The sequence below is a fragment of the Leguminivora glycinivorella genome, chromosome 2, assembly GCF_023078275.1.
Source record: "Leguminivora glycinivorella isolate SPB_JAAS2020 chromosome 2, LegGlyc_1.1, whole genome shotgun sequence".
Taxonomy (NCBI): Eukaryota; Metazoa; Arthropoda; class Insecta; order Lepidoptera; family Tortricidae; genus Leguminivora; species Leguminivora glycinivorella.
In genome coordinates this window covers 9,403,305-9,428,622 of record NC_062972.1, presented here as the reverse complement: position 1 = coordinate 9,428,622, position 25,318 = coordinate 9,403,305, and the positions used below count along the sequence as shown (strand labels likewise).

The following is a 25,318-nucleotide window of genomic DNA, read 5'->3' as shown; positions in this document are numbered from 1 at the left end:
AAATGGGACATTTACTATATATAAGGTGCATTAGGTAATTCCGAATGACAGAAATGCTCGGAAAATTCCGAAAGGGGAATCTTAATACGATGGAAATAATGGTAATTTTTAAGCGACTTTCGGAATTATCCTAATGCACCTTACCCAAAGGAGAAAGGAGACATTTGGAGTGTAACATATAAAATAAATGGATTCAACATTTTGGTTAAATTTCCTGGAATTATATTGCCGAGATTCCCGCAACCATATATCTCATTTATAAAATAATCTGTTAAACTAAGGATAGCATATCTTTCTTTACACAACTCGTAAGTACGGGAGCTGTAAACAATGGAGTCGCGATGGACGTGCTATTTCACATTATTAGACAAACTCCCGATTCATCCCTATAATCTTAAAATATATGAGTGTGCACGGGAAGACTTCCCACTTTGTCGATTGCTATAAAGCCACTTTGTCAGTTTATTCATATAAAGATACAAGTAAATCTCGCCTTAATGGTAACCGACAAAGTGGAACGTTTTACTAAACACACTCACATATATTTTACTTAAACATTAGGCATAAGGTATTAAAGAAAATAATAACCATTATTTGGTTAAAGTTGAACTATGTTAATAAATAAAAAGATTCATTGTGGTTTACTACCATAAAGTCATACATTAACAATATGGCACGCTTAATACAAGATTTGTCAATGTTTTCGAGTGGCGTCAATTTTATGCTGCAGTCGGTGTTAACCAACATAGACAAGACGTAAAACATTTATACGATTTAACACAACCGATAACGTGAACAGTGAACGTTTCAAACGAAAAGTTTTGCGGTAAGAGCTAAGCGCTTGCCAGTGATCTGTATCAGTGTCGATATTTTTCACACACATCTTGTTTGACAAACCGGCACATCAGTCAAGCGTGGGGATGCCGTGTTTATGTTCGGTGGTATTGCATGTGTTTCGTGTGAAACCGCTATATGGTTTCCTAGGAAAGCGGTGGCGTCTTTTAGCGGCCGTCTCCGCACTGCATCGCTATCCTAGGAAACGCGAGATTTGTTATTGTAGTGGTACGGGCGTGGCGTGTGATTAGGCTCGTAGAACTAGCCGCGTGCTCGCTGTGTATGCGTGTGTGTGTGTCACGTGTCTAGCGGCGCGGCGTGTAGTTGTGCGCGCGGCGCAGGCGGCGGCGCAGCTCCTGCGGCAGCTTCTCGTAGCAGCGACGGCACGCGGGCCGCTCGTCGTACTCGTAAACTTGCTGCGCGTGCTCAGCGCCGCGTCGCACACGGCGCACGCGAAGTGGTGCACGCACCACGCCTTGTTCAGCGCCGTGAACACTGGGGATGAGAATTAACGTGAGAATATAAATAAATATTGGGGACACCTTACACAGATCAACTTGTTTGACAGCAGCTTGGTTTCGAATTATGTTAACCCTTTCAAATGCATGCATAACCCTATCATGTGCGGATCCAGGGGGGGGGGGGGGTCATGCACACCCCCCTGAGCCCAGGCCACACAAATAGACCACGTGCCCCCCCCCCCCCTGGGGCCCCGGGCCTTCACCACGTGCCCCCCCATGGGCACGAAGCTGGATCCGCGCTTCCTGGGCCTATCAGACCCCTAACTTTACTCTTCAATTTATTAAAGCCACTCACCGTCTCCGGCGATGACCTGGTTGCAGACGTAGCACAGGTTGCCAAACAGCTGGTGGTAGTGCTGCTCGCAGTACGCGAGCCCCTTCTTCTCGTAGTGCCGGTGCCCGTGGAACGGCTTCTCGCATTTGGCGCACACGAAATGCTGAAGTCATAACATTGGCGTCATACCAAGTTAGATTTTATTCCGTCCCGTCGTCCATGGGACCATGCAGGCAAGCATGGTCGTGCGATAAATGATACAATAATATGATAAAACATCAGTACCTCCCTATAGCATTATTTGTAAGTGCGATAGGGACGTCCCGATGGTTTATTGTTTATCGCGCGACCATGCTATCGGTGTATAGAGGCATAGTTAGATGAAATGATTTCACCCATAACATAATTGCTGCATAAACTTCAGTGTATCATTTATACAAAAACACTGAAGTTTTCGGTGGAAAATACGAAACACTTGAAAACAAATTATGCTCAGCAGAAAAGTATAAGATTACTCGATAGTCATTGAAAGGAGAAGTTCAGTAAGTTCAATACCTCAACGTGCCAATGCTTCCCGAGAGCGGTGACGATCCTCTCCTCGATGGGGCGGCGGCAGGCGCCGCAGATCGGGATACCCATCTTGTCGTGGCAACGCAGGCAGAACAGGTTGTTCTGGAACAAACACGAAAACATACTTTTTGGGGACGACTTAACCAACATTTCATTAACAACCCACTCAATGTCACCCAGTCTTTAATGTCAAATAATAAAGATTCAGGTAGAAGGTCAGATGGCAGCTGGTTTAGTAAATGCAGCTTGGACTAATGTCGCTAAATGCGACCCTCTTTTTGCAGTTGCAACTGAGAAAATGTCAGGTGAACTGTGAAGTATTGAACACGTTGTTGGCTGCGTAGCTTGGCCTGTTGTTAACCTCGCGCGCACCGTGGAGCCGAGTTCGATCACTGACATGGGGTGTGTGAAGGGGGTCCAGGTTCCGGTGCATTTCCTGCCGTAATAACGCCGTAAATCTCATCTGTGGAATTCAAAAATACTAACCACATCGTTGGCAGCATAGCCCGGGCGGTTCTTGACCTCGCGCGCAGTGTGGTCGAGCTCGACCCCGCACGTGGCGCACGTGAAGTGGTACCCGTGCCACACCTCGCCGCGGTAACGCAGCGGCTCGCCGTCGATCACACCACTGTGGGGGAAAATGTTAATGTTATTTCAACTATTAAATGAAGGAACTAATACGCGGGTATTTTTTTACACATTTTGATTTAGATTGAACTATTTAAACTAGATGTTAATGATGAAAATAAAATAGTGCTAATCGTTCGTGCAGTGTTACATTTTGGTGCCGTGACCAGGATACTAGTTGAAGAATACCTAACACTTGTAACGCAAAGCTATGTAAATGTCACAAATAGTAGTCGACAGTTTTACAAACCTTTCGCAATTTAGACGCTTAGTTATTTATTTATGTCCAAGTATACCGGTCTTATCCATTTCCCACTAGTTCGTTCCTCATAAAGCCTGACCAGAAATATATGACTACTACGCGCCATGTTGCGGAATTTCATTTGAACTATTTTCTTCATACTATATTGAACTGTCGCCGCACACATCAGAATAACAGCGCCCTCTTGACAATAGTCATATATTTCTGGTCAGGCATTTACACTATCTTTATAGGAAGTGTTAACTCACTGGCACTTGTGGCACATGTAGTTCTGCAGACCGTCGGCCTTGATGCGCGCGTTGCAGGCGTGGCAGAGCGCGCGGCCCGCGTGCTTGATGAAGCCGGCGTCCGCCAACTCCGTGCTGCACTCCGCGCAGCGGAAGCACGCCGGGTGCCAGTTCGCGTTCATCGCCTTGATCACGCGTCCGATCACGAACTCGCCTGTTACGACGAATATAATTAGCACCTTCAGAACGAAACCTATCACACAATAGCGATTTGTAGCCAGGTCGGTTTCGTTCTAAACATGCCAATTGCTTCGAAATTATACTTAAAATGAAATAGGTCTATCACACCAAACGCAAACCAACATAAAATGAAACAAATAAGTAATTTGAATAAAGTAAAGAGATACAGGCTAAAAAAAGGGATACTTGCGCTTTGAGGATGAAACTGAAGTAGATATCGTACACGAAAGCAAAGGCGAAAATGGCTGAGTCATGAACGGGTCAGGGTCTGCAGCTTACGCGACTAACGTCTACGTCTTAACCACTAAACTTAGTCGTTTTTCTATCTTTATGGTATCTTTATGTTTGAAATAATATAGGTATGCATTGCAAAACATAATTTCATTAAAATTCATAGTTTACAACTTTCAGTGTTTCAGATTAGGTACTTTTTTTAACTCTTCAGAGTGGAATCATATTTATTGTAATTTTAAGGCAGCAAATAGTTTACTTACCGCATTTGCCGCAGCACGGGGCGAAAAGCACCTGAAAATCTTGTTCGCAGTATTTACGGCCCTCGAACTCGTAAAACACCCCATCAGGGAACATCCGGAAGCATTGGGCACATCTACAATAATATCAATGAATATAAGAATTTTAACGTAACAAACAGTTCTTATGTCAAGCTGTACAAACTTGAACATGTTCAGTTTGTTGCTTATGCTATTTAAAGATGCTAAAATTATTTATAAAGCAGAAACAAACAGTATAAATTAAAAGAAAAGTGCAATACAGTGAAACCTGGTACATCGACCACAGCGTAGGTAATTCTATATACGCTGGGGAAACCTTTATAAACATCCCACATAGCCCGTATTTCGACACTATGATCGGTGGGTAAAAAGTACTTTTTTCTATTATCCCTTACAATTTTTTACATCTTGCTTATACTTATCGCAAACGTAATCTTCAAGCAAGCAAACAACGATCGTCTTAGAGCACATTGATTGTAAGAGACCGCCGACCGATTATCCGTATCCCTCTAACGATACCCATATTATCCGTATCCGTATCCCTATCCCTATCTCTATCCCTATCCCTATCGCTATCGCTATCGCTATCGCTAACGCTAACGCTATCGCTATCGCTATCGCTATCCCTATCGCTATCCCTATCCCTATCCCTATCCCTATCCCTATCCCTATCCCTTATCAAGATAACACTTTAAGTTCTCGCGCTTTGTACACATATTTAAAGTCACATACAGGTCGAACGCGATTAATTAACATTATTTTTACCTTTTTTCCCAATGTTTCGGCCAGGTTGCACTGGCCGTGGTCGCGGAAGACTGACGTCCCAGCAAAATGTCACCGGAGATGTAAACAACACAAAACTACCCGATATTAATTTATATAAATGTTCGGGGTAGACAAATAAATATAATCTACCCGCTTTTAGTTAATGTTTATTTCCCACCGCACGACACACAAAAAAAAAAAAGGTAAAAATAATGTTAATTAATCGCGTTCGACCTTATCAAGATGTTTAATGATTTCTTATCAAGTGCTAAAATATAAAGTTTCATGGTTTTATCTTTTAAAATTAAGAAATCCCATACAAACTTTCAACCTCTTTTTCAACCCCTTCATCCCTTTTTTTCGAAATAAAAAGTAGCCTATGTTCTGTCTCAGGGTCTAAAGATTGTCTGTTCCAAATTTTATCAACATCGGTTGCGTGGTTTAAGCGGGAAAGCGTAACAGACAGACAGACAGAGTTACTTTCGCATTTATAATATTAGTATGGAAGTATGGATAGTATGGAAGTATGGATAGTATGGATGGATATGGATGGATATGGATGGATGGATGGATTTACCTCTATTAGTGAGACAGAAAGTGTATTTCACCTCTGTTATTGAGAATATATTTGAAATATTACATTCACTTAATTGTTTGTTTAGAATTTTATAAGTATTTACAGGTATCTGAGATACAGTCAATATATGATCTCTGTAACTTGAGGTATGAAAAATGGCTAAACACAGAACTTTTATGTTTTTATTGTATAAATCGTTTTTATTTCTTTTCATTGGAGCTAATTTTTAATTTCATTTAACTCGAAATATGTAGTTTTTATTATGGTTTGGGCTGAAAAACAGCGCTGCAGTGTCACTCACGTTGGGTCGACGCTGTTCAGCATCATGCTGACGCTCAAACCATTTGTCACAACAACAAATGTTTAAATGTTAAGTTACTTGGATATTATTGAAAATCAATTTCCATATTTTTTAAAGCAATTCTTAGTTCATCTTTAAATTCTTTTTTTTTCAAGTAATTAAAACTAAAGACGTATCTAAGTAAATAATATAAAAATTGTAAATCAATAAATAACTATCATAATATAAAAGTTTTAAGACGCAAATGGCATTTGAACCTTATATTTTATTTAAAGACCCTTGTCTTGATTTTAAAAAAATACAATTAATAATAACTATAAAATATTTGCAAACCACTTTATTTATCACCTCTATAACTGACATAGCCTCTATTATAACCTCTATTAGTGATACCCTCTGTAAATGAGACAGACATTTTATTATACCTGTCTAACTGAGACCCTGGATAATTGGAATACCTCTTTAAGTGAGAAAAATTGTCTCGCCCCTTGAAGTCTCACTTATCCAGATTTCACTGTATAAACACAAGTGCAGTTTGATACATGCATCAGCAAATAAAATAATAAATAATGAGTAAAATAGATTATCAATTTATGTCAACAATTTATTTTAAAGCTATTTCATTCAGTTACGGAATCATAGGCCTTCTTGACTAGGAAAATAATGAAAATGAAATATTTATTTTTCAAGTAGGCATGTTACAAAACGCATATATGAACGTCAAATAAAGCTACACTGCTAGCTAATAAATTAATATGTATCGTAATAAAGATAAATTAATAATGTGCTACAAGGATAATAATTTAACACAGTGAGAACCCTCATTTTACAAATATAATTTATAACTTCTCTGTTATAACCAGAGATCGTACAATTGGGCGTCATTTGTATGACGTTTTCGGTGTTGTTGTCAAAGTGGTCCCCAGGCTCCCATGAGCTGTGGCAAATTCCGGGATAACGCAAGGAGGATGATGATGTTAGAATGAGGCCCAGTTGTCTGATCTATGTTAAAAGACCTTGATGCTGTGATAGAATACATACACAAAACAATTAGTGTGCCACAGTTCTCCATTGGAGTTAACAATCTTCTCATTGGGCTCAAACCCATCCCCGCAGCGAGTGCAGTACATATTTTCCAGTGACATTGTTGCAATTCTGTAAAAAAAATATTAATTCACTGTATATTCTCAAGTTATTTTACTAGTAAACTACTTGAGGATATATAATTTCTTTTTACAACTTTGTACGAGTATAAAGTGTCCATGGATAAAATGGTGGTACATTATATTATTTTGCTTATATTATATTCTTTCATTTGACTTTTTAAATACAAAGTTTAGCAAGTCTAGGGTAAAAAAATGAGTTCTATATAAAGACATTACATCAAACTGAGATAAACTTTCACTAGTTTGAATAATTATTACTTACTAAACAGGATTTAAACATTATTTAAAAAAATGTTATCAGTAAATCATTCATCCGAATAACATTTTTGTAATTAATAAGCATTCAATAATACAACAGATTTTGATCATTAATCATTCACATTTTATTCTGGACACACTTACTCCCTTATTCATAAACACTCACTAAAGTTATCAAACCGATAAAGTTAGTTTTCCCTTTCTATCACACCAATATGTCGGAAAGGGACAAACAAACTTTATAAGCTTGATAACTTTAGTGAATGTTTATGAATAGGGGGGTTAATGTTTTACTTGACATAGAGTTATTTATTTGCTTTCAAGTACTCATAAAAATTTACATTAAATGGTAACATGTTATTTGTTATTTGAGCACAGTTTAATGTATGTATTAGCAATAGCAATAATTTAAATGAAAACTGCATGAATACACTGGGATCTGTGATATCACAGACATAGATAAAAAAAATGCATTTCCAATAATTCCAATAATACTTTTAAGGCAAATGTATCATATATTTAATTGTGTACTGCAAAGGTTGTTAACATATTGCTATTTAACATTAACTCAAGAACTATATTATTTCAAGTTATTGTAATTAAAAAAAAAACTGAGTATCAATATGTTCTGCTAGGATTTAGGTATTTGTTTGACCTAAGATGACAAATTACAACAGAATTCTCACATCACCTCGGGAGGAAAAACATGCTACAAACTTCCTCTGTGTATTAGGGAAACCAATTAAAATTATAAATAACGTATGTTTAACCAAATGTTTAATAATCTGAAATTGTGGATGAGGATTGAGGAATGTTAATGTTATTTTCTTAGTTAGTTGTTGCCACCAATAAAAGTAAATGAATTTATGTTATTTTATAAATAAAAAGAATTACATGGATTTGTTTTACGAAAATGGTCATGTGTAGGTTGTATGGCCTTACACTATTATCAGTGCTAATGAGATGTCAGTGCTAGTTAGCATCATAAACCACTCCCACATAAGCAGGTGGTCCTTACCCTGGCATTTTAAACCACTTATTGTTCACAAATGACAAAATTAAAGACGCCGCTGGCTACTTTCTCTGTAGAAAAAAAGAAGTTTTCACAAAAAGATCTCAAATAAGTTTATATCAAGGAAAACTAAACAAACTCCCTAAATGATGTAATGCAAACAAAAATAGAACACTAAACTTGTACTCACTGATTGATATTGCTAGACTGAGAAGACGGTGAAATAAGTAGCAAAACACTTGAAACACCGACTTTTAGGTTCACTCAATTTTAGTTAAGTTAGTTGAAATATAGATAAATAACAAGAGCATAAATAAATTCCTGTGAAACTAATCTAACCATACAAGAATTACAAGAATACTATACGATGACATGACACAGATCACAGAATGACACACTTCACGAATCTTGCCATATAAGAAAAAATAGGACGCAAAGGAAAAGACAGCCATCCAGTACCCGACCAAACATAAGGTGGAATGAACGGAAAACATAAAATCAAAATCACCAAAAGACAAAATTTGAATTTTGCTCCTTATTTTAGTACCAACTTTTGGTTAACAGTCTATAATAGTGCTATCACATGACCGTACCGCACGTCTTTTTGCATACAGTTGGCCCGACGTAGGGTTTGCAATCCGGATATTCGAATATCCGCCAATATTTTTATCCAAAAATATTCGAATAATCCAAGTGAAATTATCCGGATAAACGGATAATTTCTATAAACATTATTTTTATTTATAAGTAATATATTTAATAGATAGACGTCACTGAAACCAATTTCGATCAATTCTTAATACGGATAATGTTATTGCTAACAAGTTAACACCTATTTATCTTCAAAATCGAACTAATATTGACAAAACAAAGAAAGCATTCGTGGACAAGAAGTAAGCAGAATGCCTCACCCCACGCACTCAGTTCTTATCGAATATTCGATTAATTGGATGATTTAAAAAAGCAGAAAAACGTTCAATTATTATTTTTTAATATGAAAACGTTACCCCAACCTACTTTCATTACTGCTACTAGCTAACGTGAAGTTATCTGTAAAACCGTACTTAATAAGGGGATATTTATACCTAGATTTCCTGGTCCCTTGTTTTTTTGAAATTGAAATTTAGCGCCTCACTCCAAATTTAGCTGTTATCAGTTCCATAGCAATTTAGTACGCCAGAATTCCCTCTACTTCACTAAGAAATATAAGGTATTTTCCTTTTAAGTCCTTAGTTACATGCATACACAAAAATCGGTCTAATTACTACTTATACTTTGAAATCTTAGTCGATCTACTGATCAGCTTGGAAACTAAAACCCATCAAATCGCTGCCGAGCAATTTGAGGCGTTTTGGATTTGAATATTTAAATAAGTTCGCCTTTTTAACTCCTCCTTCTTCATTCTTTTAAATTTGATGTCTTGTATATTTTATGTTGGTGGTACAATAAAGAATTTACTTACTTACTTATTTATCACCTCTCCCCTTCCATTGGTACTTTGGTACCAGCCACTGTGCAACTAAGGTCTAAAATGATCCACACCTGGATAGGAAGTGTCTTCGACTAATTGGTCTTCTCTTTTTTTGGTTATTCTGTTTTGCACGAGTACCTATATCTTTGCTCATTCCTGTTCTAAGACCCTAACCAGGACGCTTTTGTTTAGAGCCTACGAAGAGAGTTATCAACTTTTTATATTAAGTATCCGATCCAGTCCAAGGTGGCATCTGGTACGGGCGTAGGCATTTATGCAAATGACTAGTGACTATAGTGGTAGTATCAGCATGGGCAATTATGCCACTGTCTTCACATCGCCCAGAGTTGACACTAGACTGGCATTAAACGGCATCCAAGCTCTTAACAAGCTTGGAAGGCAAAACAAGGTGCAACTGGTATGGATACCGGGGCACGAAGGCTTCATTGGCAATGAAAATGCTGATGAACTTGCCAAGGCCGGATCTGAAGACAGCTTCATAGGTCCGGAACCTTTTGTGGGCCTTTCACAAGGAACCATTAAAACGGCTATGAAAGACCAAACAAAGGCTAATCACCAAAAAGAGTGGGATGCCCTGGTAGGTTTGAAGCATTTAAAGCTCTTTATGTGGAGGGTAGACTCTGGATGGAGCAAAAAGCTAGGAAAGCTAGGCAAAAGACAACTCCAAATTATAACGGGGGTGTTCACAGGCCATTACGGGATCAAAGGAATTTTGGCCAAGACGCGACACGCTGACAACACTGATTGTCGCATGTGCGGCGAAGAGGAAGAGACCGTCAGACATCTAATGTGTGAATGTCACGCCCTCGCCAGACAAAGAATGAAGAACTTTGGAGCAGGCTACCTAGTACCAAAGGACTTCAGAGTGCTACCCGTGAGCCTCATCATCCGATACGTGGAGATGATCGAGAAGCTCCTGAATAGTTGAAGAATCTTAGGATCGAAGGGGGTAATTGCACAAAAGATCCCAAAGGGTCGAAGTGTATCCGGAAGGGCCCCCGCAGATTTAAGATAAGATGAGTATCAGATCCGATCGAGCGAAGGAGCGACTCCTATACATTCTCGAATTCATTCAAGGCGCCATCTTTGATTTTTGCCTTTGACATCCTTCCTACATCCGATATCGGATCGGATAATATGAAAACGCTGTATAGCCCTATAACCATCATCATATCCAATGATGTTGTCTCACGTTCCACTCTACACAAGCCATCCTCTCTACCATCCATTTTCAAGGTAAAGGTGTTGTCAGAAAAACTTCTCCTTATACCTAATACCTAACTAATCACTACTACTAACTGTCTTATATCAACAGCTCACTATCTGATTGCAAGATTCTAGTCATAGAACTTAAGATAGAGAGCTAGGTGTGTTTTAATTTCTACAGTTTGCTGATTTACGCAAAAAATAAATAAAATATGTAGGTAATTTTCGCATTATGGCACTCATACCCGTGCACAGATTATGCAGAAAAGTGCATACATGTGTGGATGCACGTATTTTTGCATCAAATCAGGATTTGAAACAGAATAAAATCAAAGAAATTTCGATTTTAGATTTATAAAAAAATATTAATTACGACCAAGAAAATGTACTACGTTACACTATCTCAGCCGTTATCAATTCCACACTTATACGCACCTGGAACATTAATTTATTTCCATTTAATAAATTATCCGAAATTATTCGATTATTCGAATAATAAAAAAATTGGTTGTCTGTAAAGTCGGTTTACGGACGGTAGTTTAACGTGATAACGTCAAACATTACAGTAGTATAGACAGGGGCGGTCAGAGTATAGCAAAAGGGGCCCGATTCTGGGACTTTTTTCACGTTTATTTATTTATTTATTTATTAAAAATACAAAAGTTAACAGTATTTCACCAAAGCACTTATGTGGTAATATAATTATGTACATGTTAAATTGACATAAATAAAAGCAAACACACTTAAAAGTTAAACTATGGTTTATTGATTTAGACTAACACGATTTGCACTCATAATTTTAGAACAAAACGCCAAATTAATAAGTCTGCGGTAGCTGAACATCTGCTACAGTCGGGACCAAACCACTGGATCGAGCTCCATAGTCCCAAAATTCTATCAACGGAACGTCTGTTCTACAGCAGAAAAGTACGTGAAGCGATTGAAATTAGGAAGCATCGAAATTTCAACCAAAATGAGGGACAGGGAATTTCTTCTTCGTGGAATCCAGTGATTAGCAAATGTAAGCGTGAAAAAACACCGAGGGACACACCGGCTGATGTCGTGAGTGTTGTGTGTAGGCAAAGTGACAACCCTAGCGCAAAAGTGAATAATCAAGAACAAGTGCGGGTAGTTCGAGAAACTCGCGCGGCTAGAAGATGTTGATGCAATTCCTCGCCAGTCTACCCGTGACCACGAACATAATGTGATGTTCGAAACGTCGGGCCAAATATAAATGTAAGTGTTTACGCGATTAAGTCCCGTTTTGTTCTAAAATTATTAAACTATGGTTATTACATTAATCACCTAAGGAGTGTAGAGTCTATGAACCTTAAGAGTTTTCTGTAAAACACACCAACACTATCAGCAAATATGTCAATATCGTCTGTCTCCAACATGATGCGGTTAAGAGCAGCTCGGGCTCGAGCGGTGCGCCGGCCGCCGCGAACAGGCGCCGCCGCCGCCGCGCCGGCACCGCGCCCGGCATGCCAACCACCACATTCGCTCTTGGCACTTGCAGCCCCATTCTCTCAAGCACGGATGCGTCATCTACTCTATGGTGAAACAGTTGGCGGTAATGCATAATATGCAGCAGTTTCCGTCTGGTTTCTAGAGTTTGAAGACCAACCATTCCTGTTACGAATAGAGATGGATACATATATGGGTAATATCCGTACAGTCGTTTGTAAATGTGCCTACAGAACTTCCTCTGCACTCTTTCTAGTGATTTGCCAATAACTTTTGGGAATACTGGTGTGAGTAGATAGATAAAAAACCTTTAACACAATTATCAGAAGTGAATACTTACAATCTTTCCTCAAAGCTCTTCGCTCCATCCATTTACCGCAATGATGGCAATGTTTGCCAAAGCAGACCAGATTTGGCTATGAAAAAACATACGTATATATATTATAATCCTTAAAAAATATATGTTTTACTATAATAGAAAGTAATATTGCAAATACTTACAATTTTTGGCATTGTATGACCATTTCAATTTTCAAATAAAACCTTAGACCTATATATAGGGACCCGACATGTTGTTCTATGCCATAGATTTATATATATTAAGCTAGATTGAGTTGTTAAGCCAAAAACTTTTACTAGTCTGACAAGAACGCCTTTCTGCACCGGTGATATAGTTCAATTTAGTATGGCAAAAAAGTGTGAGCTCAGTCCCTATTGTACCATGTTTAGCGGCCCAAATGTCATTGTCAGTGAGTTCCAAAGACAGGGGACAGCGGAATCACATTTTTTGCCATACTAAATTGAACCTTATTACTGAGACAAAAAGGTGACCGTTTTAACAACACAAAAGACAAAAAGGTGGCTATTCTGAACTATCGAAAACGGTCCACATGAGAGGGCATTGTTTGGGCTGGTGTCCCTCTCGCACGTGTAGCCAGTGTTAATGAGCCATAATAGTAGTATTTTTATATATAATATATATTACCTGACTTTATAACTTCTCATATTATTTTAGTGTTATATTCAAACTAAGGTTTCGATATATTTCAAAGAATGGAAAATAATTACAATGTAATTAAATGTAATTATTTTGATGCCAATAAATCAAAGATTTGTATAATTAAAAACGACGTTCACTGAATAATGTTGACATTGTTAGTAAGTGCGAGAGGGACACCAGCCCAAACAATGACCTCTCATGTGGACACACTTTTTGACCTAACTACACAATCTAGTTTAATAATTCTAAATCTATCATGAGTTCAGACGGGATATGTTCTGTAAAAAGTCCTATAAATTAAAATAATTAATTTTGTAAAGCTGAGTTTAGACATGCAAGTTATTGCTGCAAGTTTTGAGACAGAAGTATATGCTAGAAAGAGATGCAATATTTGCACTCACTCTTACCTATAGTTGCGTCTCAAAACTTGGCAATAACTTGCTGGTCTAAACTCAGCTTAACGAGCAACACACGGGCGCGCCATCTGTCCCAGCTGTGGTGCTTTACTCAGGCCACACGCTATAACCATACCGAGCGCATCGATCAGCCGCTTAGTTCCAACGCGCGCCAATAGATGGCGCTAAAGCTATATTGCGAAACGGGACAATGACGTCATCTTTTCGTGCATGCTGCCCGTAGTAACGAGTTATTAGACGTTATCACGTCAAAAATTGTATTATCCGAATTATTCAAATATTAAAAACCCGTCGGATAATGCAAACTCTAGCCCGACGCTACGCTCGCGAGACGCTAGACACAAACTACTAAGAAGATACGCTAGATGTGGGGGGACCCTAAGTGGGACCGAGAAGTTCTTTTGTCACTCTCACGTAAAAAAAAATTCTAAGGTCACCGTACAGTTGAGGTCATAAGCTCCCCACAGACAGTCTTAAAAATTCATAATCTTAAAAAAAACTTGTATGCAATCTGACAGTTCAAACTGACACTGACAAGACACTGACAGATCTGTCAGTGTCAATTGCATACAAATTTTTTTTAAGATTATGAATTTTTAAGACTGTCTGTGGGGAGCCATAAGGCTCCCCACAGACAGTCTTAAAAATTCATAATCTTAAAAAAAACTTGTATGCAATCTGACAGTTCAGATCTGTCAGTGTCTTGTCAGTGTCAGTTTGAACTGTCAGATTGCATACAAGTTTTTTTTAAGATTATGAATTTTTAAGACTGTCTGTGGGGAGCCATAATCTAGCTACCTAATAAGGAGCTAACACACGACTGTCCTAACGAGCCAATCGTGTCCGTAGTCAGGTCGTACCTCTTTTTGCTGTTCATTAAAAAAATGACAGTTAAGTTTGACAGCCGTTTGACGTTGACGTTTAATGGCGACAACGAAGAAACGCAGAAATCGCGGGTTTTTAACAGAAATATTGTAAAAATGGGCGATGAAAAATACTTATCACACTTGAGTACATTAAAAGAAATAATATTGGATGAGGAAAGGTTAGTCACGTATGTATCAATAAGCAAAGAATTATGTCTTCATGTTAATGAAAGTAAATCCCTGATGAATAAAGTGGTTGAGGAAATAAGAAAAAAACAATCAGATATCATGCTTAATGTTACTTACATTATATCAGGATTAACAAACGATAACAAAGCTCAGACTACCGTATGTCCTGAGGATGAAATAACCGATTATCGGAGCAGGCTGAAGTTAGTTTTCTTTGAGCATATATACAGTATTAACAAGGGAAAACCTTCTGTAGATAAAGTAGCTTTCATGTCGATTACTACGTTTGAAGATTACCAGTTATGTTCGGGCTTGCTGAAGAATAATGTATGCTCCAAATTGACATTGGATGAAATAAGCAAATTGAAGTCATCCAGCCAAGTGGCAGTAGCTGAGCAGACAGTGACTAAACCTCCTCCCCCAAAGAAAATAAAAGAGGAAAAAGTGAAAGACAAACTTGTCAATGGCGATGCCAAACATTTAGAGATAAAATCTGAACCAACTGTTAAGCAAGAAAAAACATCACCACAAAAGAATGTGTCACCACAAAAAAGTGCCATAAATGGCAACAAACAGAAACCGGATGTGAAGAATACTAACAAATCTCAAAAAGGAATAGCTGGGTTCTTCAGCCGGTCTGACAGTGCTCCAGCAAAGAAATCAGCAAAAGAGACCAAAAAAAATGAACCTGATATTAAAATAAAATTAGAGTCCAATGCAAAGGAAATTGATGAACAAATGGATGTAGATATTGAGGATAAGGGATCAGAAACAAATAAAACTGATGATAAACCTGTCATTAGTAATGGTATAAAAACAAAGGACACCGGGAATACTGCTGTAAAAAATAAATCTAAAAGCAGTAACAAGTCTTTGACCCAAATAAAAAAGAATGCAAAGGTTGATAAAAAGCGTAAAAGGGTCTTACATGTATCAGATAGTGAAAGTGATGAAGATAAAAATGATCCATTTGTTGATGATGAAGATGTGCTTGATAAAAAAATTGATGTGGAATCAGAAGATGAGATACCTCCCACACCAGCTGTTAACACCGTCAAAGTGGCATCTAACATGTTAAATCCTAGGAAGAGAAGAAAGATAGTGAATAAAACTTATACTGATGAGGAAGGATTCATATTAACTAGGAAAGAGGAAGTTTATGAGAGTATGTCGGAAAATGAGGACATAGACATGAAGGAAAATGTAGAAAAAGATAAAGTCAATAAGGATGCAGCTAATGAAAAGACAGCATCAGTGAAGTCTGAAGTCTCTCCAACTAATAAGAAAAGTGCTCCAAAAAATAATAAAAAGAAGATATCTCCTCCTCAGAAAGGCAAACAAGCTACACTTATGAGCTTCTTCAAAAAAGCTTGATTGATCTGTCCAATATGTAAATCATGGTTTCTGATAAATTGTGTTGATATGAAAATAATGGTTTGTTCTAAAGTTGTAATTGTTTCAATAAACATACTCTATTGTATTTTTAGATTTTCTTTTTGTTACAACTGCGGGACACTTTACAAATGGGCATGGAATCGAGCATTATAGAGAGTTACTGTCAAAGTAAAATGTGTAATCACAGTGCATAGACTGCCATCTCTTGACACAGGCTTAAAACTTTTGAGCCTCAGTTTTGACAATTTGGCCCATATTCTTAGCATGTGTTAAAATGTCAAATATTAATATTAGTGCCATCTAGTCGAGCATCCCCCAAAGGTGTATCGCCATTTTAGGTCACCATACCTTTTTCTGTAGGTCACCATACCTTTTTCCGTCTGTCCGTCTGTCACAGCCAATTTACTGTATGGTTTCGAGGGATGAAAATTTTTTTTTCGATGTACATACCCGTGTGGGGTATCAATGGAAAGGTCTTTTAAAATGATATAAAGTTTTCTAAAAACATTTTTCTTAAAGTGAACGGTTTTTGAGATATCAGCTCTCAAAGTCGTTTTTTTTGGTTTTAGATCTTTATCTTGTCTATACTACGGAACCCTTTGTGCGCGACATATGTCTTTGCAAATGGGTGTACAAAACTAGGAATATTGATAGGTGTACTAATATTTCCTTACATAAATAACAGCCAAGTGTGTGTTAGGCTACTCATGATGCAGGTTTGCATATCATCAATCATCATTCAATTTCTTTATTAAAACCCTTTGACCGCCAAGAACGCCTAAAGGCGCCAGCAACGCCTAAAGTTGCTATGGTGAACGCTGTCAAAGCAATTGTCCTGCTGACTGATAAGGTTTATTTTCGTTATTTAGTAGTAGAAGTATTGGCGCGTGGGCCACATTTCAAAGAAAGAAAAAAACCTTTATTTTGCAAGAATAGTACATAGCATTCAAAATGTTAAACATGATCAGGCAGGCAATCATGGTCGCGCGATAAATGATAAGACATCAGGCCGTCTCTATCACACTATTTGTAAGTGCGATAGGGACGGCCTTGAGAAGGGTTTTATCATTTATCGCGCGACCATGATTGCCTGCCAGGGTTACTAGGTTGATAACGATAACTGAACAACATGGAATTAAATAAAACAATTTATTTTGCTTTCATGATTAATGTATGTAACACAAACAATTATGCTTATCTTTTAGTACCTATAGCTACCACCCATTCTGGGTGAACTTGCAAATCAACAAGATATGAACATTTAGTGTTGTATGTCGATGTTAGGACTTCCTGACTCGGGAGTTGTCTGAAACGATAAACAAAAATATGTTATTGGTGATATTGACTATGGAGAAAAAAAAACCCAAAAGTGCAAGCTAGACCTTACGGCCCAGTCACGACATTGGTCTAAGCGCGACAGCGGTGAGCGGCAGCCATACGTGCGAATGAAAAGTCCCATCGCTGTGTCTCGCTCCAATGTATGGCCGCCGCTCACCGCTGTCGCGCTTAGACCAATGTCGTGGCTGAGCCGTTATTGAACAAGTCAATCATAGCCATAACACCAGAGCCGTATCAGCAGGGAAATATGTAGTCCTAGAGTGTTGAATTATTCCGGTGTCAGGACACTTAAAAAACGTATATCCTACTTACTGAACTCATTGCCAAGTGACATAAATAGACAAACAATAATACATTTAAAAGATGGTTAAAAAGGTATCTCTTAGAAACTCTTAGAAAATAAGGGATTGTCTTCCTGCATTTATGTTATTTAAATGTTTATAGGTACTCAAATGTTAACCTTGATGATGATGATGATATCCTGTTATCCCTCATCAGGGACTTTTTAAGTGACTGTTAACCTTACAAGTATTAATTGATTTCATGAATAATAAATAAGTAACACGGCTAACTGATCACGTCTACTCAGCAGTGAACTTAAATATCCCAGACATATTATAATTCAATTAAGTAACCATTTGAATGGTGACAGTCGTCAGTTCGGTCCTATATATCAACTTATTTGCAAAACAAATAAGCGGGAAAATCTTTGAACTTACTTATTTTTACTATGATTATCCCATACAATTTTGACAACGCCATCCATTCCTGCAGAACACAACAGCGAGTTGTCCGCTGACGGATCGTTAGGGTCTGTGCACACCCGATGCGTCAGACTAGGCTTCCCCACCGCCGACCAATCCAGGGCCGTGACCTTCCCATGGTGACCTCTGTATTCGTGGATGCAGGTGCAAGCTGCTAAATCCCAGACTTTTATTTTTTTGTCGTCTCCTGAAAAATCAACATGGTCTTCAGTTTTTTTTAAGTTATAAAAATATAATTAGGATTCATAAAACAATCTGTTCCAGCAACTTTATGACCACATAAGGCGCGCATTTTAAATGTTTCTAGAGTGACGTTGTGTGCTATTTAGTTACAAGTGTAAATAACCACAAAATTAAAATTTTGAAAAAACCCCCGACCGCGACCTAGTGGACCGATTTTCATGAAACATGGCTAAGAACACTCCCGACTAACACAGCTTTCAAATAAAAAAAACTAAATCGAAATCGGTCCATCCGTTCGGGAGCTACGATGCCACAGACAGACACACACACAGACAAACAGACAGACAGACAGACACGTCAAACTTATAACACCCCTTCGTTTTTACGTCGGGGGTTAAAAAAACAGTTAATATAATGTAGAAGAAGGAATCTTGCATCAAATATATCATCTGGTGACAGTAGGTAGTTCAGGCACACGGCGATCCTGGCAACGCTGCAGGCTTAGTTCCAGTCGACACTGTCTATGCAGTGAAATTTCTCTGTAGTAGGTGTAATAATTATTAATTACCGGCACTGGCAAGATGGGAGCCCTCAGGCGAGAAGGCGAGCGTGCGCACGACGCCGCGGTGGCCGCACAGCACCCGCATGAGGCGCGCGTCGCACACGTTCCAGAAACGCACGCTGCGGTCCGCGCCACCTGTCGCTATGTACGCCTCGTTGGGGTGGAACTTCACACACTGAAACATTTCATTTTCTTAACTTTACATACTTTTTAGGGTTCCGTAGTCAAATAGGAACCCTTATAGTTTCGCCATGTCTGTTTGTCCGTCCGTCCGTCCGCGGATAATCTCAGTAACCGTAAGCACTAGAAAGCTGAAATTTGGTATTAATATGTATATCAATTACGCCAACAAAGTGCAAAAATAAAAAATGGAAAAAAATGTTTTATTAGGGTACCCCCCCCCCTACGGGGGCTGATATTTTTTTTCATTCCAACCCCATCGTGTGATATATTGTTGGATAGGTATTTAAAAATGAATAAGGGTTTACTAAGATGGTTTTTTGATAATATTAATATTTTCGGAAATAATCGCTCCTAAAGGAAAAAAAAATGCGTCCCCCCCCTCTAACTTTTGAACCGTATGTTTAAAAAATATGAAAAAAATCACAAAAGTAGAACTTTATAAAGACTTTCTAGGAAAATTGTTTTGAACTTGATAGGTTCAGTAGTTTTTGAGAAAAATACGGAAAACTACGGAACCCTACACTGAGCGTGGCCCGACACGCTCTTGGCCGGTTTTTTATAGTTTGGGACGGGTACGGAGTTGGGTACGGAGCGCAACACGTGAACAAAATTTATGGAATTTGATTGGGAGGTTATTTTAAAGTTTAGGACTGCTGATGGGCTAGTGGCCAGTTAAGGGGCAAATGGCCCTAGCCCACAAAGGTCTAAATGTATGTATAATAGGTATGTACACGATTTTTTTTAATGTCAAAGTTACGCATGATCTACTCACCGTAACATCCGACATATGTCCAACAAACACTCTGACCGGGAATGTCCTATCCAGTGACCAGAGTTTAGCTGTCTTATCCTGCGAGCCAGTGACGATAAATAGACCATTCTTCGATACGTCCATACACCAAATCGGGTAGTTGTGACCCCTGAAATCAAAAGTATACAAATACTACACGATTTTTTTGTTTTAATTATTTTGCTACGAGAGTAACATACTCGGCTATGTCCTTAAACTACGTCGTCTATGTCCACCGTGAATTTCCAACTGGGTACTCCCGAGTACCTCCACATGTCCCAAATACAAATAGCGTAAGGTCAGCCACATACACGTTACACTCGGATTCGGAGGTGAGCATCTATAGATATCCTAGTTTTCCACCAACTTGCTATTTAAAAAGATTATACCATACAATTTACCTGTAAATAGACGCACAGGAATAATCTTGTAATCTCCAGGCGCGCATGGTACAGTCGTGGGAAGCGGACAGGACCAACTCTTCCCTAGAGAGAACGCTCACTGCTTGGACGGAACCTGAATGTCCTCTTAACGGGACGCCTGTTCCAATTTGTCTGAAAACAAACAATGTAGGTAGTTTGTTGAAGATGCTTTAAGAAGTGAAAAATTTAAGCAGAAATTGTGTAACCAGCGACGTCGGGTGTGGTGGCGCGGCGTTGTCGTATTTAGCTCGACATGTTAGTCAACTTGCGTGATCAGTTTATTATGTCACCCTAACGGCTCAGCCACGACATTGGTCTAAGCGCGGCAGCAGTGAGCGGCGGCCATACATTGGAACGAGACACAGCGATGGGACTTTTCTTTCGCACGTATAGCTGCCGCTCACCGCTGTCGCGCTTAGACCAATGTCGTGGCTGGGCCGTAAAGTTCGACTTTGAATGAAAATCATATAGGAAAATAAAAGCCCAGTCTGATCAATATGTAGTTGAACATACGATATAGATACAAGGACCTATCCTAATACCTATAGTCCTATACCTTATCAATATGAATTAATAGTTCACATTTCAGTTACAATTGATTAGGTAGGTACTACTATACCTACTGTATGTATGCTTGACCAACTGACGTAATATAAAAAAAACTTACAAAGTATCATCTACCACTGCTTCCGGCTCCGGAGGAACATTGCAAGCCAGTTCAAATTCTGAGATATTCTTGTTGACATTTCGCTTCACATTATTTTGCCCGAGATCCCATAATCTTATTTCTGAATTACTGAATCCTCCACAAAGGACATTGCAGCCGGGGTCAGTCTTTGCACATACCAAACTGGAAAAAGAAAAATCAAATATCAAAAGACAGGAACGTAATTGAGGGTCTTTAATGGTTCCCATTTAGACAGTACCGGTCCGAGCACTCAGATCAGGGTGGAGAGATGTAATTTTGGCGCCCCTATAAAGAACGTTCTCACTAAAATAATCCTTTATTTTCAATTTCGATTTCAATGCTTTATTGCAATTCATGTGTAGGTAGTAGGTACACATAATGATCTTAGGCTAAGTATAATATAGTCTCAACATGAACCCTGAGAGGGCGTAGCAACATAATTATATATATACACTAACTTAAATAAAAACAAAAAAATACATTACATTATTTTAGTGAAAAGGTTTTTTCTAGACCATCTGTTTTTAACCCCCGACGCAAAAACAACGGGGTTTTATAAGTTTGACGTGTCTGTCTGTCTGTTTGTCTGCCTATTTAGATTTAGTTTGTTTTTGTTTGAAAGCTGAGTTAGTCGGGAGTGTTCTTAGCCATGTTTCAAGAAAATCGGTCCACTATGTGACGCTCGGGGGTTTATTCAAAATTTTAATTTTGTGGGTAGGTTATTTTAGACCATGTTGCTTTTTGGCGCCCCTCCGTGTTGCTTTTTACCGGTCTACCCTTAATCTGGCCCTGCATTAAGATATCCTTTCATAAATTTCAGCATTCATTCAAGAGGCGTTTTATTTGTTGCGATTAAACGAGTCCAGATAGAGCGAAGTACGTCGCGAGGCGAATCAAGCAGCGCAAGCGTTATGCTCGGTCAAGCTACATGCTCGTTTTTTTTTCTTTCGTCCTTCTGGACAGGCTAGGACCATAGGCCATACCCCCTACATGCAAAGTGGGGGCTGATATTTTTTTTCATTCCAACCCCAACGTCTTAAGTGATATATTTTTTTCCCTTATTCTTCTCGTTTTGTGTCAAATCCTGTAATTATGTCTTCAGTGGTTTTAAGAAAAGAAGAAGAAGAGAGTGGTTTAATAAAAAATGCGTCTCTTTCAGTTATTTCGTCATAGCCTTTCTTATTGCTACATGCTCCGGCTAACGCACATTTATGTTGTACACTTGCCGCGCGAGCACATTAACTCGCAACGTGCTTCTCTCTGGTCGAAACGTTTTTTTGTGAATCCAATTCAATACAAAATAAATTGAAAAAGAATACTTACTAGGTATCAGGAGCAGCCACTTTGTATAGCTTAAGTGGTGCCATGGACTCTCTCACATTCTTTATTGCGTCTTGTAAATCCCTCAATTCTTTATCCACGCTCTGGTATTCGGTGTGACCATTACATTTTGAAAATATGTCTAGAATGAATAGAAATACAATCAAAAGACACGGAAATATGGGCTTTTGTATCAATCAATACAGGAGTTATTGTGTGGTGATTAATTTGATATTTAATTATCAGGTTTCCAATATCCCACTGTTACTGTTACAGTACTGGTATGAAACCAAATTAAAAAAAGTAAGGTACAGTGGGACAAATCTCGACTGGGGGGCAATTGTAACTGATCAATTTTTTCCATTATTAGACTATGATGTTGAGCTCTACGTGTATTCACTGAACAAGCCTACCATATATAACTGGTGGACACTCTATTTAAAAATGGAAACATTGTAAAAGATGGAAACAATGGACCAATTACATTTGCCCCCCAGTCGAGAATTTCCCTGCTGTACCTTATTAAATGTCTTTGTCTAGGTGTTGTTTGAAACATATTCCTGTATTGTTACAAAAATGCTAGGTGAAAATGGTAAATTGACATCAAAATTAATACTTAACGAAAAAATTATACAAACCATTGGTATCAGTAACTTTCTCTTCTTTTATATGAATTCCATCATTGGTAAAGTCATCATCATCATCATCCTCCTGAAAATCATGTTTCTTAGTAATAACTTTGTGGTATTTTTTTTATAATCATATATTTGGATATCCTTCAGTAATGACATTAAACACAAGATAATAGTAGATACACGAAGCCATAAAAAATCACACAAGAACTCATAAAAAAAAAAAAACACTTATTTCATTAGGTTTTACAACAGAACACACAAATGGGCAGTAAAATAAAATTATATCAATGCTCTTTATGGAATAATTATCTTAAATCTTAACTACTTAAACACAATCAGAAACTATAAAATATAATAACACATGCGAAATAAAACTATACAACTTACAGAATCCTTCTTGTTGGTGTCATTGCTAATATCAATGTGGAACCAAGTCTGTAAAACCTGAACTAGAAGCACATGGCTGTGTTTTGCTAAGTAAGCTTTCAACATGTTTAGTGCATCCTGTGACAGGAATATGTCATATTTACATGACCTGAAATAATAGACCAACATTCAAAAATATTATTGAAATTAGGTAATATATTGTAATTATAATTTGCAGCATTGTATATATTAGGTGCACAAAGGACTAAAATTTGTAAAATATTAATGAAAATGTAGACATACATCATGTAGAAAAATATTATTTCATTGTAATGAAATTTAACTATTTATGCCACCCAAAAATACATTGATATAATCCAAATCAGGGAGTGCTGGTTCAGTCATGGGGGGGGGGGGGGGGGTCACATGGTCAACCTAGGCTCCAGGGGGGTCATGACCATGAAGAATGAGAGAGAATGGGTTAGCCAAGAGATTGGTCAAGTCAAGACATTGATGGACACACAAAGTAGTAGCAGATCTGCATCAGCCTTCAGCCCACCAATTAGCAGGCTTTGCTGAACTAAATTAGGTAGTAAGTAGGTTTTTACCTAAATGCAGCAATAGATGGCTTTGTTTCCACATCTTGCAATGTATAGATAGATCCTATATCATCAAGCAACTGGTTCAAATAATCTTTCTCAGGTGCTTCATTGTCAATGGTACCATTTTGTAATGAGTTAAATAATTGTTCCAGGCTGTTTGGCCTATAAAGTGCTGATGGTAGATTACCATCAATTGGCTGGTGAAAGGATAAATCTTTCTGTGGCAATGACACTGAATGCCTCTTCAAGAACATTTGAGCGGCTCCCCCATGCCCGCCTCGGAGCATTTCCAAATACATGTGGCACAGCAATGGAGTTAATAGTGCTAAGAGTTCATTTTTTACATTTTCCACCTTTATGTCTTTTATAAAGTTTAGCAATCTAAAACAAATAGAAATAGTCAAGTAAAAAGTCTTTAGTGATATATTAGAATGTTATACCTTACTGTTAAACAGTTTCTTAGTGAAGATAAATGGTATTTATTGCAAATGTTGTAGTAAGGGGTTAATTACCTTGTGTACTGTACATCATATTGTCCTGGATCGTTGTTTATGCAAGAAAATAGAATTGAGTTAGCTCGACTCGCTTCACATTGTACAATAGTAGAGACTGCCATTTGTTCGACACTTTGGCTTATGGAATTGTTGTTGTTGAAAATGTCTGCATCCTTAAAATTATTAAAATAAAGATTACCAATTTACAAAACACAATAAAACATTTGTTTAAAGGTAAAACGTACTGGGTAATTCCTGCGTTCCAAATAAGATGTAACTGCAGCCTTAACCGCATCATTTCTTGTTTTTTTAATTAATGACATCGTTTTATGTCTCAAAAGTATCACTCACGAACAGCACAACAAATAAACAAATCATTACAAAATAAATTAAACGCGTGTTTCACTTTGCAGCAATATAAGCAACAGCGCTAAGCATAAACAAAGTATTTTGACAGCTATTTTTCTACGTATTTAAGCGGACTATACAAAATTTGTCAAGATAAGTTTTAATACTGGGGTCACACGCCGCTACACCATCAGACCACAAAAAGTTGTGCTTAGGCCCGCGCACACGGAGGCAACAGTTGCTCGGCAACTTTCGTATTTGTATGAAAAGTTGCGTCACCTCGTGTGCGCACTTTCATACTAAGCCATGGCCGCGACAAAAAAGTCGCCGGCAACAGTTGCCCGTGTGCGCGGGGCCTTAGGCCCCCCACAGACGGGAGACAAAACTGTTTTGTCTCCGTCGCTCGGTCTATGGGCAAGTATGAAGGTGCGCACACGAGGCGACGC

At 38.2% G+C, this 25,318-nt stretch overlaps 3 protein-coding genes across 3 annotated transcripts; 1 reads left to right on the top strand and 2 right to left on the bottom strand.

Moving 5' to 3' along the window:
• Positions 1 to 698: 698 nt before the first annotated feature.
• LOC125242025 (LIM and senescent cell antigen-like-containing domain protein 1) lies at positions 699 to 8,531 on the bottom strand. Its single transcript, XM_048150731.1, is given in 10 exon segments — positions 699 to 1,246; positions 1,249 to 1,329; positions 1,651 to 1,792; positions 2,185 to 2,301; positions 2,686 to 2,827; positions 3,337 to 3,529; positions 4,050 to 4,162; positions 6,752 to 6,865; positions 8,153 to 8,217; positions 8,337 to 8,531. Coding segments are annotated over 9 exon segments (1,017 nt in total). The 5' UTR covers positions 8,161 to 8,217; positions 8,337 to 8,531; the 3' UTR covers positions 699 to 1,139.
• Positions 8,532 to 14,667: 6,136 nt separating this feature from the next.
• On the top strand, positions 14,668 to 16,262 carry LOC125240174 (DNA polymerase delta subunit 3). The gene has a single exon (XM_048148000.1). It carries the CDS (start codon positions 14,708 to 14,710, stop codon positions 16,154 to 16,156), a length of 1,449 nt encoding a protein of 482 aa, XP_048003957.1. The 5' UTR covers positions 14,668 to 14,707; the 3' UTR covers positions 16,157 to 16,262.
• A 1,067-nt stretch (positions 16,263 to 17,329) lies between these two features.
• LOC125240037 (TAF5-like RNA polymerase II p300/CBP-associated factor-associated factor 65 kDa subunit 5L) lies at positions 17,330 to 24,971 on the bottom strand. Its single transcript, XM_048147866.1, has 12 exons — positions 24,770 to 24,971; positions 24,543 to 24,697; positions 24,037 to 24,411; positions 23,450 to 23,597; positions 23,066 to 23,138; positions 22,431 to 22,569; positions 21,087 to 21,269; positions 20,399 to 20,551; positions 19,980 to 20,127; positions 19,031 to 19,199; positions 18,235 to 18,466; positions 17,330 to 17,483 (listed from the first exon to the last, which is right to left on the bottom strand). The coding sequence occupies exons 1-12, from the start codon at positions 24,845 to 24,847 to the stop codon at positions 17,372 to 17,374; spliced, it is 1,965 nt and encodes a 654-aa protein (XP_048003823.1). The 5' UTR covers positions 24,848 to 24,971; the 3' UTR covers positions 17,330 to 17,371.
• Between the last annotated feature and the right edge of the window lie 347 nt (positions 24,972 to 25,318).